The sequence below is a fragment of the Miscanthus floridulus genome, chromosome 3 (genome assembly GCF_019320115.1).
Source record: "Miscanthus floridulus cultivar M001 chromosome 3, ASM1932011v1, whole genome shotgun sequence".
Classification (NCBI taxonomy): Eukaryota; Viridiplantae; Streptophyta; class Magnoliopsida; order Poales; family Poaceae; genus Miscanthus; species Miscanthus floridulus.
This window is the reverse complement of record NC_089582.1, coordinates 135130628-135143288: the sequence shown is the minus strand read 5'-3', so window position 1 is coordinate 135143288 and position 12661 is coordinate 135130628. Positions and strand designations below refer to the sequence as shown.

The following is a 12661-nucleotide window of genomic DNA, read 5'->3' as shown; positions in this document are numbered from 1 at the left end:
CCAATCGTGGTGATTGTGAGGGGTTCTTGACCTTTCCCCAATGGAGAGCCAAAAGGTACTTTACTGGATTGCTCGTGGCTTGTGTGATCCTCATCTCGTGTTGGTTGTGCGGCACCCTATTGAGGGTTTGGCGTGTGAAGCCAATTAGCGCGTGAACCTCCAAGTGAGTGAATCACCACAACGAGGACTAGCTTGCCGGCAAGCAAGTGAACCTCGGTAAAAAAAATCATTGTATTTATCATTGATTTCGAGGTGATTGGTCTTTATTGTTATTCATTCTTGTGATTAATTGGCTCATTTATCTACACTGTGGTATAACTATCTTGCTTACTCTTTTTACCTTACCGTAAACTAGTTGTCAAGCTCTTTAGTGTACCTAGTTGTGAGAGCTTAATTGCTTGGTTGGTGTGGCTTTTTAGTTAGCTTTTGAGAGCACACTAACTTAGGGTAGTGTCATCGCTTTTGCGTGGATAGATATTATCTATACTAGAATTGTGATAGGTGGCTTGTATTTTTAGTAGGCTAGCGCACCACTCGCTTCGCCTCATAATTGTCTAACCGGTTTATTAAGTGTTGTTGTAGAAACTTTTAATAGGATATTCACCCCCCTCTAGCTATTAGGACATTTCAAAGTTTAAGTCATAAGGTGAGATCAAGGGGGGGAATGTTAGATCGATCTCCACCAGTTGGCCCAACGGCTAATTGGGCCCTTCATCAGCGCCTTGATCAGGGGCGCCCAACCGTTCTCCTAGCTGATGAGTCCCCGTCGCGCAGCACTATAAAGAGGAAGGTGGGGGCCAGGGCACAAGGTATGAGGTTCACTGTTGTCGCCAGTTCCCCACCGAGTCTAACCCTAGACCGATCGAGATGGTGTGCTGTGAGCGACGGGAAGCGCCATCGCCTTCGCCGCCGCCACTGGACCGCGCCTCCACGTCACTACTATCTCGTCGGCTGCGCCATGACCGCGACTGCCTCTCGACGAGGTACTTAACAAGGTATTGTCTAAGTCAAATTCTACTCGCTGGATCTACAACTAGAGGTCCTACAAATCTATCACAGTAGAGATGTTACAGCCATATTACTCAAGTGGGGGAAGCGCACAACAAAAAAGAGAAGATGCAAAAATAGTCAGTAGAATCCGAATTGCTAAATTCATTTAATCTCACGCACGGAATAATTGGCTAATTGCATTCACCTCATTTTCTCTATGTTGCACAAAGACTAAAGTGCCCATCAGACCAATAAAGCATCCAAGTAGTGGCTACAAGGTTGCTGAATCCACTAAGTTAAACAATGAAACTCACCCATCTTTAGCTTCTCGTGTCATGCCCCAACGATTTGGCACACCTGATGATTCTGCTGTATTGTCACTTACAAGATATGCAAACAAGAAAGCTTCTAGATCTGCTCATGCTTCATCCAAACCTTTTGGCACATGCGACAATTCAACTTCATTATCACCTAGCAGATTTACAGAATCAAGTAAGCTTTACTAACAAAAGAGAAAAACTGGGACGGTCCAGCTACGGCTGTGTTAGGTTGACCTCCTACGGTGCTCGATACAAGCACGTTGTATGTTTGCCTAAACTCTTCTACTTAATACAATGATACGCAAAGCTTTTACGTATTCGAGAAAAAAAGAAGAAGAGGAAAACTGGGAAAGTTGATCCCCGGGCTAGGTTCTAGCGCCTAGCCAGCCAGTTTGAGTGCTGCCTGAGTCACCCTGCCTGGTAGTGACGCGGGGGCTGGCTAAATGAAATGGATCTGAAAAACACTACAAGGACAAACATGGACTAGTGAAAATTCGGTATATATTCCCTGCTTCATTCCTAGGGTGACAAGGCAGGTTTTGTGTTAGTGGTGAAGCCATTTCTGGTGCAAATGTAATGTTGCTGGTTACAGTAAAATTTCCAAGATCAGATCATGTGATCGGACGTCAGTAGCAGCAGAAGAAGCGCAGCGTCGGTCGTCGACCGAACGCTGGCACTGAAACAACCGAACGCTGGTTGGCTGCGTCCGGTCACACTGACATGGTCATGCATAGGGGAAACACCAAGTGACCGGACGTTGGGTGAGACTGGTCGAGCATGATCGGACGCGTTCGGTCGAAGAAATTCATTTCTGGAACCTTACTGGAAACGACCGGACGCTGGAGGTTCAGCGTCCGGTCACTTATGCCGCAGCGTCCGATCGACTGATTGACCGTTGAGATCGGACGAACATTATTCAAAGAGGGGACACGTGGCGTGTATCACGTGATCGGACGCTGAGGGCCAGCGTCCGGTCGATCCGACCGGTGCGTCCGGTCGATCCGAGTTATGCCCAGTGAAGGGGTACAACGGCTCTATTTCGTGGAGGCTTCTATTTAAGCCCCATGACCGGCTCAAGCTCACTCTCTTGGCCATTTACATTGACATAGCAACCTTGTGAGCTTAGCCAAAGCCCTCCCACTCATCTCCATCATTGATTCATCATCTTTGTGAGATTGGGAGAGAATCCAAGTGCATTGCTTGAGTGATTCCATCTAAAGGCACTTGGTGTTCGTGTTTCGCTGCGGGATTCGCTTGTTACTCTTGGTGGTTGCCGCCACCTAGATGGCTTGGAGCAGCGAGGATCGTCGAGCGGAGGATGGTGATTGTCTCCGACTCCAATCGTGGTGATTGTGAGGGGTTCTTGACCTTTCCCCAATGGAGAGCCAAAAGGTACTTTACTGGATTGCTCGTGGCTTGTGTGATCCTCATCTCGTGTTGGTTGTGCGGCACCCTATTGAGGGTTTGGCGTGTGAAGCCAATTAGCGCGTGAACCTCCAAGTGAGTGAATCACCACAACGAGGACTAGCTTGCCGGCAAGCAAGTGAACCTCGGTAAAAAAAATCATTGTATTTATCATTGATTTCGAGGTGATTGGTCTTTATTGTTATTCATTCTTGTGATTAATTGGCTCATTTATCTACACTGTGGTATAACTATCTTGCTTACTCTTTTTACCTTACCGTAAACTAGTTGTCAAGCTCTTTAGTGTACCTAGTTGTGAGAGCTTAATTGCTTGGTTGGTGTGGCTTTTTAGTTAGCTTTTGAGAGCACACTAACTTAGGGTAGTGTCATCGCTTTTGCGTGGATAGATATTATCTATACTAGAATTGTGATAGGTGGCTTGTATTTTTAGTAGGCTAGCGCACCACTCGCTTCGCCTCATAATTGTCTAACCGGTTTATTAAGTGTTGTTGTAGAAACTTTTAATAGGATATTCACCCCCCTCTAGCTATTAGGACATTTCAAAGTTTAAGTCATAAGGTGAGATCAAGGGGGGGAATGTTAGATCGATCTCCACCAGTTGGCCCAACGGCTAATTGGGCCCTTCATCAGCGCCTTGATCAGGGGCGCCCAACCGTTCTCCTAGCTGATGAGTCCCCGTCGCGCAGCACTATAAAGAGGAAGGTGGGGGCCAGGGCACAAGGTATGAGGTTCACTGTTGTCGCCAGTTCCCCACCGAGTCTAACCCTAGACCGATCGAGATGGTGTGCTGTGAGCGACGGGAAGCGCCATCGCCTTCGCCGCCGCCACTGGACCGCGCCTCCACGTCACTACTATCTCGTCGGCTGCGCCATGACCGCGACTGCCTCTCGACGAGGTACTTAACAAGGTATTGTCTAAGTCAAATTCTACTCGCTGGATCTACAACTAGAGGTCCTACAAATCTATCACAGTAGAGATGTTACAGCCATATTACTCAAGTGGGGGAAGCGCACAACAAAAAAGAGAAGATGCAAAAATAGTCAGTAGAATCCGAATTGCTAAATTCATTTAATCTCACGCACGGAATAATTGGCTAATTGCATTCACCTCATTTTCTCTATGTTGCACAAAGACTAAAGTGCCCATCAGACCAATAAAGCATCCAAGTAGTGGCTACAAGGTTGCTGAATCCACTAAGTTAAACAATGAAACTCACCCATCTTTAGCTTCTCGTGTCATGCCCCAACGATTTGGCACACCTGATGATTCTGCTGTATTGTCACTTACAAGATATGCAAACAAGAAAGCTTCTAGATCTGCTCATGCTTCATCCAAACCTTTTGGCACATGCGACAATTCAACTTCATTATCACCTAGCAGATTTACAGAATCAAGTAAGCTTTACTAACAAAAGAGAAAAACTGGGACGGTCCAGCTACGGCTGTGTTAGGTTGACCTCCTACGGTGCTCGATACAAGCACGTTGTATGTTTGCCTAAACTCTTCTACTTAATACAATGATACGCAAAGCTTTTACGTATTCGAGAAAAAAAGAAGAAGAGGAAAACTGGGAAAGTTGATCCCCGGGCTAGGTTCTAGCGCCTAGCCAGCCAGTTTGAGTGCTGCCTGAGTCACCCTGCCTGGTAGTGACGCGGGGGCTGGCTAAATGAAATGGATCTGAAAAACACTACAAGGACAAACATGGACTAGTGAAAATTCGGTATATATTCCCTGCTTCATTCCTAGGGTGACAAGGCAGGTTTTGTGTTAGTGGTGAAGCCATTTCTGGTGCAAATGTAATGTTGCTGGTTACAGTAAAATTTCCAAGATCAGATCATGTGTAACCCCCCCCCCCCCCCCCCCCCCCCCCCCCACCCCCCCTAATCCAATAGATATAAGAAAAGAAGTAATTTTGTGCAAAGTACACCATTGAAGTCTGGTTAATGCTAAGTGACAACACAAAGCCAAGTATTCTTTTAGTCAGTAACTCACCTGTATGATGCTCACCAACGGCATCTACATCTGACACTGCACGTATGCTGCAGTTAAAATGGACATCTTTCTTAGCTAACATTCTGTATTTTCAACACATTTAAAAATGGAAAATAGAATGGCTTTAGTCCTAAACTTGTATAAACAAGACAGAAGTACTCAATTGCACAAAGAAATAAAAAGAAATAGACGTGAAGAACTCAATTCAAGAGTTATAAGAAAAGGGGGTCCATGGTCTTGTCTCTTCACTGTACTTTTCAGTAATCAAAACCCACAACAAGTCTCAAGTTAAACTTTCCAAAAAAACAATTTGAGAATGACAACTACAAGAATACTTCAAACAGCCCATGTAAAATTTGGACCACGGTTAAAAATAACATTATACTATAGACATGAACATGCTAAACGGAAAATGATCGCAGTATGCTTATACACTGTGTGACTACAATACATAAGCAGCAGACAACAGAAAACAACCAATTATAAGATCCTTACTCGAGTTCATGCTTTTTCCTGAAAGCTCCGACACGAACTTCGTTTCCACAGATGAAATGAGGGCCCCTTTCTGATATGGGCCCCGTTCGCTGGTCTGAAACTTGGCTGAAACTGGCTGAAAAATACTGTTTCGGCTGAATTGTTGTGAGAGAAAAATACTGTTCCGGCTGAAAAAAGAAGCCGAACAAGCCATTTTTAAGACAAGCGAACGGGGCCATGATCTGTTTTGCCGTCCCAGGGTCCAGGAATCTCACATGACCATACATGCGTCTCTCTTGTTCTGATAATCTCACTTCACTAACAGCACCATACTGACTGGTAGAAATATCACAAAAATATTATTTACAGGCTTACAGCTGCATAATGACAAAATAAGGTAGAGGCTTCAAAATGCACCAAGCACTGAAGTTAGACGAGACACCTGAAGTAGTTCTGGACATCTGTGTGAGTGAATGTGCTTGTATGATTGAAGGTAATATAAATCTTGTTAGAATCACTGCTGGCAGAAGGCATCACTGATTCGAAACCATGAGTGAAGTACTTAGGAGCATCTTTCACCAGGACAACATGATGCAGTCCTTGTCTGAAGTTGAAATAGTCAAAGTACTTAGAAAAAAATAAATCAGTTGTTCCATTTAATAATTAATAAGAGAAATGGTATCCTAAGAAACAAGCATCTCTCTAAAGCAAAACTAGCTGAGATGTTTATGATCAGAAGGAACCTCTTGATCAATATGGTGAGAATGACAGCTACAAGAATACTTAAAAACAAGCCCATGTAAAATTTTGACCATGGTTAAAAATAAAGATTCTGGGCATGAACATGCTAATTGCTAAACCATGCAACAGACATCATTTAATGGAAAAACGATCGCAGTATGCTACTACGCTTACACTGTGTGGCACTACAGTACATAGCAGTAGGCAACAGAAAACAACCAATTATAAGATCCTTACTCCAGTTTATAATTTTTCCTGAAAGCTTTGACACGAACTTCGTTTCCACAGATGAAATGAGGGCCCCTTTCTGATATGACCCGTTTTGCCGTCCCAGGGTCCAGGAATCTCACATGACCATACATGTGTCTCTCTTTTTCTGATAATCTCACTTCACTAACAGCACCATACTGACTGGTAGAAATATCACAAAAATATTATTTACAGGCTTACAGCTGCATAATAACATAACAGGTAGAGGCTTCAAGTCAAAATGCATCAAGCACTGAAGTTAGACGGGACACCTGAAGTAGTTCTGGACATCCGTGTGAGTGAATGTGCTTGTATGATTGAAGGTAATATAAATCTTGTTAGAATCACTGCCAGCAGGAGGCATCACTGATTCGAAACCATGAGTGAAGTACATAGGAGCATCTTTCACCAGGACAACATAATGCCTTCCTTGTCTGAAGTTTAAATAGCCAAAACACTTATTAGAAAAAAAGATAAAATAGTTCTGCCATTTAATACTTAATGATAGAAACATAAGGCAACGTAAAAACCAAACATCTATGCAATAATGCAAAGTAAAACTAGCTGAAATGCTTAAGATCAGAAGGAACCTCTCAATCACTGATGGTGTTAAGTTGCATGAGCAGATCTGTGAGGCCGCAACCAGCCTTCCTATTCTTCTGGCCCTCTGTATGGAGTCCCTCAATTTCTAGAGGCTTTGGATACGTCTCAAGTACATTTTTTGCAGATGCTCAACTGACACTTGTGATGATGTCTGCAAGGACAGGAGATCCCTGATCTCCATCTCCAACATTTGCAATGACCCAAGGTGGTGAACTTGCCTCATGTTATTAATCTCAGGGTAACCGGACACATGGGAAAACCGACAGTTCTCACCATACTTACAGTTTCCAAAGGAGAAGTAAAAGCGACAAGGCTTTTGGACCTTGGCATTACTGGGATAGCCATCAACATTTATACTAGCACATTGGTAGTGACTTGGCATGGTATCATCAAGAATGCTCAAAGACTGGGAATGGTCCCCGAAGCCAATGAGTTTAGAGTATGGTTTCTGAAAAGCTCCAGTTGGACCAATGGGGTGCAGTGGAGCCTGAAGGACCTGAGAATAGCTTCTTGAAGGAAACTGGTATTGCTTCTGTGGTCCAATCTGATCAAAGGGACGGAATGGACCAAATAGGGGCTCCTCATTTTCCTTGGACAAATCCAGGATTTTTTGTAAACGGTTTGCACCCTCAAATAGTTTCAATAATGTGTCATTTGTGGCAGTTAATAAATATGATCTGATATCCTCAAGTGCTATGTTTGCAATCATGTAGTCAACTATCCCTTCGGCATTCGTTGGATGAAGTAGCCAGACCTTATCCTGCAACCTCCTCCTGCACTCCTCTATATCCATTTCTTGTCTCCTTCAGCAAGAACAAGGTACTGGAACTCATTGCACAGCAAGATTAAGCAGATGCATGCAAATGTAGGCAAATTTTTTTCTGAAAAGTTGAATGAACACGATGTAAACCAGTATCACGGCAACAATGGGGACTAGTAGTGCACGTCAGAACGAAAATCTTGCATCATTCTCTGCTAGTCTGCTTTCACCCAACAGAAATGAAGTAGCATCTGCCTGAATTTGTATTTCCTCATTTCGTAATTCCAAACTTAACGAACTCCAAACATATGCAGGTGATTCTTTGCCAGAAGTTGAAAGAACGAGTAAAGCGGTGCCACGGCAGCAAAGAAGAACAACAGTGTACGCAGAAACGAAAATCTTGCACCATTCTCTGCTAGTCTGTTTCCACCCAACAAATAAGGAACCAGCAACCTGCTCAAATTCGTCTTTTACCCATTTTGCAATTCCAAATTAAAACAGCGGGTTTGATCTTTAGTAACAGAATTGTCAATCGCAGCTCTAATCTCCACCAAACCCACCAAAATCTCGAGCACGCCAGAACGTACCACCAAGAACGGTTCTTTTCCAACAACCCGCATTTCCCCACTTAGTGATTCCAATTTCCAAATAATTGAACGAACGAACGAACGGATTTGGTCCTGACTAGCAGAATCAGCAATTATATTCGCCAACAAAATCTTTAACATGCCAGAAAGAACCAATGATCAACAACCGCTGTTTCCAAGAAGCGAACCAAAGCTCACAGAAACCTACTCCGTGAAGCGTGTCAGATCTCCCACAAGCTTCCGCGACAAAGAAAAGACGAGACAACCCAACGCATCCCCAACCAAGAACCGCCCTGTCTCCAGGGAGCCGTCTCCAAAACCCAAAAGCTGACTAAAACCTCTCCTGTTGTTCCAGTTTCTCCAAGAACCGCCGCAAGAACTGAGGGGCAAACGGCAAGGTAGCGTAAAGGGGGTTTTCGTAGTCCCGATGCACTAACCTCGTCTTCCTCCAGCCCGGAAGAACAGCACCCGCGACACCAAGCAATGCAGGGGGAGGTGGGAGAGGAAGCCGGAGAGGCGCGGGAGAATTGTAGGGACGTGACCAGCAATGCCGTACCCCAACCTTCAGACTCCGTGCGAGAATTGGTATTCCGCGTGGATGAAAGGTCTCCCGGGGTTGGGGAAGATTGTGGCCGAGGATTTATATCGGTGCGGGCAGGCGGCCTGCGGCCGAGGGTTTATATATGGTCGGTCGGCCTTGCTTCGACTTCTGGAGTAAAGTATTTGGCAATTGGCTCATTTTGGCCTCCCGAGCCTGAATTTCGTTTATGAACTTTTTTCAGTCTTTAATTTTTTTTAGTGCTCAATTTGTTTCGATATCACTCTAGACTATCAAAATAATCATTTTAGTTCTTAAACTTTGTATTGAACTATCAAAGTGTATTTTAGTTAGCCTTTTTTTTTGGCTCAACTTGATCTCTTATCCTTCATGGAACACAGGACACTATGGCGTCTAGTCACTTCAAGCATCATCCATGATTTGAGATGGACGGTCATCGTTAGATAGCGGTGTCTTTGATGTCATCCGCGGCTATCAAATAAACTAGCAGGTAACTCCGCGTTTTGCGCGGAAAAAAACTGGCTCGTTGCCTAGCTGGTAAGCAAGAGCCAAAAAAAAAAAAAATGCAAACGATGACTGCTGAACCGTGATAATCCCTAAAACACGTATATTTAGATCTAGTAAAATTGGAAAAATATGTATAAAAAGTTAAAAATTCCCTAAAACATTCTAATCTATGTCTAAGAAAAAATAAAAACTTTTATCAATAAAAACACAAGATGCTACGAGCATGAATGCATTATATCTCATGTGTTTGTTGTGTAAAATTTTCAAACTTATTTATACCTTTATTTATTAGAATGTTTTGAGAACATTTTAGATTTTTTGTGATACTTTTCCATTTTTATAGAGTTAAATCTATTTTTGAAAGCTTTTAGACATACTTTTACGAGCTTTGAATGCTTTATTTAGTTTTGTCATATTCCAATCTACCTCTAGGATTTTTCTCAAAAATTTAGAAGGTTGGAGACAATTTTGCGGTTTTAAAACCTTATGGGTATTTACCATATTTTTTCTAGCTAAAAATACGATGAAACTGCTATTAAAATCACTTCTATATGGGCAGTGGGTTAATCTAAATAGTTTACATACTTAAGGAGTAAGATGTCCTATATTTTAATATTTATATAGAGCGAAATCAGATTACTTGCAATAGTTAAATACAAATCTGCCGGCTCGTTCGTTTGGGCCATGCCCGTCCGGTGGCGGTGTAGGTGGGCTGCCTTCTTTTGGCAGGTAGGGAGCCCCGCAAAACTGTGGACCAGGCCGCTTGGGCATCCATGGGCTCTCTGATCGTGCGTTCCACAGTGGTCTTTGTCGCGTTTCTGACTCGAAAGTGCTCATGGTCCGGTCCATCACCATCATCTTTTTTTTTTTGAACTTCCATCACCATCATCTAGAGGGGGGAGCTCGTCGTACTGTTTCGCTTCGGCTGCGAAAACAGCAGCGCGAGACCGTGGAGACGGGCAGGTGTGAAGCTACGCCGAGACCGTGGAAACGCGCGGCGACCGCGGCGCTAGCTAGGCCCCCCCCCCTGGGCGCCCCAAAAGCGAGGCACGCAGGAGCCACCCGCGGCGGCTGCCGGTTTCCCGTTCCCGGAAAAATACTGCGTGCGCCACGTCGCGGGTTCGTGTCCTCGTGTCGTGACCGCCACTGAGATCTTGTGGTCGCGCGGCAGGTCGCATCGGCATCCGATCACGCGACCCACGACGCGGCGTGGTCGGCCGGCCGGCGTGCACGGGGAATGGCAGTGGCAGTGGCACGACGCCGTCGGCCGGCGCGCGGGCACGTGTGAACCGCCAGGCGCCAGCCGGACCGCGCTGGCTGCTGCTGCCAGTGGCCAGCCAGCGCCCCCGACCCCGACGCCGGGTGGAATCTCCCGGGGGCCGCAAACGAACAAGCGAAACCGAGGTCCCGGAAGGCCGAAACCGCGTAGATGGATGCGATCATGCGACCACGCGTGGGCCACTGGGCCCCATGGAGAAAACAAACAAAACGAACCGGGAAAATACTGTACGGAGTACGTACTCTACGCTCGATCGAACATCAGTTGGTCGTGTCACGCTGCCATGCATGCCTGGCTTGGGAATCTAGAAGGGCACACTGCCCACTGCTGAGGCACTGCGGATAGCAACAGCGCTGCCGCCTTGCCGGGGCCTGAGTCAGGCGTGACTCGTATGGCAGCCGCTCGTCGTTCTCCACTGCATCTGCTGCTCCTGCTCGCTAAAAATCTGCTTGTTAGGACGAGAAAAGGCCGCGGATACGCGGCGTCATATACAAAACCAAACCGAAGGAATAATGCAACATGCCAAAACGGCATCATGGATGATGCATGTTGACATGGAGAATCCAGAAAAGGACCTGTACTCTACTCTACTCTGTAGTTTATTAACAAAAGGCACGGAAATTGTGCTTAATGGGAATTGGAAGAAACCTTCAGAGGGTTTTCTAATGATCAACGTTGATGCCTCCTATAATGAAGCTAAGGGAGCAGGAAGCACCGGAACAGTTATCAGAGATGCAGCTGGCGGTTTCATTGTAGCAGCACACAACTATATTCCGCACGTGGTGGATACGCCTATGGCCGAAGCTTTTGCACTCAGGGATGGTCTTTTGCTAGCACAACAGATTGGCTGCACTCGCGTGGAGATTCAGGCCGATTGCTTGGAAGTTGCCACGACGATGAAGGAAGGAGGCTTCTCAGCTACTGCGGCAGCAGCAATCTACAAAGAGTGCTGCCAGTACTGGGAAGAGTTTGCTGCTATTTCTATTAGCCATTGTAATAGGGAATGTATTCCAATTTCACATGAGCTAGCAGGGTTAGCATTGGTAGAAAAGAGCTTTTTTGTTTGGATAGATGATCCCCCTAGCTCTATCCTCAAATTACTTGTAAATGATGCAGCTACATTATTGAATCAATAAAGTTTTGCCTGAAGGCTTTAAAAAAAACGGAAATGCTATACAACAACAGGGTGTTTTATCACCCGGTGGCACACGATTTTTTTTTGGCCGCGGAACCGCACGTCCGCCACGCTTGCGCCGCCGCGCCCGCGTCGCTACAGAGCCTGCGCTGCCGTGCCTGCGCCCGCCCGTCCCCGCACCGCCGCCATCGTGCTCGCCCGTCCCCGCGCCGCCGCTGCCGCCCCCGGCATCTTCCTCAAGTCCGGCGAGCTTCTTCCCCAACTCCGACGCCGCCACCAAATTTGTCTCTATCCTTTCATAGAAAAAAATTGTTAGTTGTGATTTGTACCGAGGAGAAAGAGAAGAGAGGAGAAAGATGAACAATATATATGGAAAAAAAATCAGGTGTTACCAGGTGCTAAAATACCCGGATTCAGGTGTTACTGGGTGCTAAAACACCCGGGTGTTAGATAGAAAAACTAAAAAAAAAAGGCACGGAAAAGTCAATCGAGATCAAAGCAAGCTGGCTCACGAGGAGGCGACGCGATCTTCTCTATTCCATTGCTTACATAACCAAAGCTGACTAATAAGTAGTACTACTCGAGTACTAGTGTCTGGTCAAGTTCCAATCGCTGGACTGAACTACTGAGCAATAAGCTTGTCATACACCACCGAACACCACTTGCCATAGACTCGTTGAACGCCTGAACCTTACGAAAGTCACCGTAGCCCATCGACGCTGTCGCGACGTATTGGCCGATCCTGCCTTTTCTAGCCATGGTACGATTGAGGTCAAACCATTTACCGCTGTCTGGTCTAAGATTGACCACCACCACTCATCACCAGCTCCTGTTTGAGAGCCAAAAGCAAGTTCACCACTGTCACCTCAACAGCTCCGCAATTTCCCCCGGTCCCAGCAGGCTTCACTTCAGTGTTCGGTCCCTGTCTTTTCTGTTTGGTACCGAAGACTGGCAAGAGGGACGCGTACATTTCTTAAGACAAGAGTATTTTGGCGTACCTGGGCATGTCATTGTTTTTGATGTGTCTGCACTTCCACTCAA

At 45.6% G+C, this 12661-nt stretch overlaps 2 protein-coding genes across 2 annotated transcripts; one reads left to right on the top strand and one right to left on the bottom strand.

Annotated features, from left to right (window-relative positions):
- Positions 1 to 4055: 4055 nt before the first annotated feature.
- LOC136544488 (putative zinc finger CCCH domain-containing protein 51) lies at positions 4056 to 7586 on the bottom strand. The gene is made up of 7 exons (XM_066536639.1): positions 6931 to 7586; positions 6463 to 6624; positions 6302 to 6352; positions 5643 to 5804; positions 5486 to 5536; positions 4727 to 4809; positions 4056 to 4108 (listed from the first exon to the last, which is right to left on the bottom strand). The coding sequence occupies exons 1-7, from the start codon at positions 7584 to 7586 to the stop codon at positions 4056 to 4058; spliced, it is 1218 nt and encodes a 405-aa protein (XP_066392736.1).
- Positions 7587 to 11039: 3453 nt separating this feature from the next.
- On the top strand, positions 11040 to 11621 carry LOC136544487 (uncharacterized). Its single transcript, XM_066536638.1, has one exon. It carries the CDS (start codon positions 11040 to 11042, stop codon positions 11619 to 11621), a length of 582 nt encoding a protein of 193 aa, XP_066392735.1.
- The last annotated feature ends 1040 nt before the right edge of the window (positions 11622 to 12661 follow it).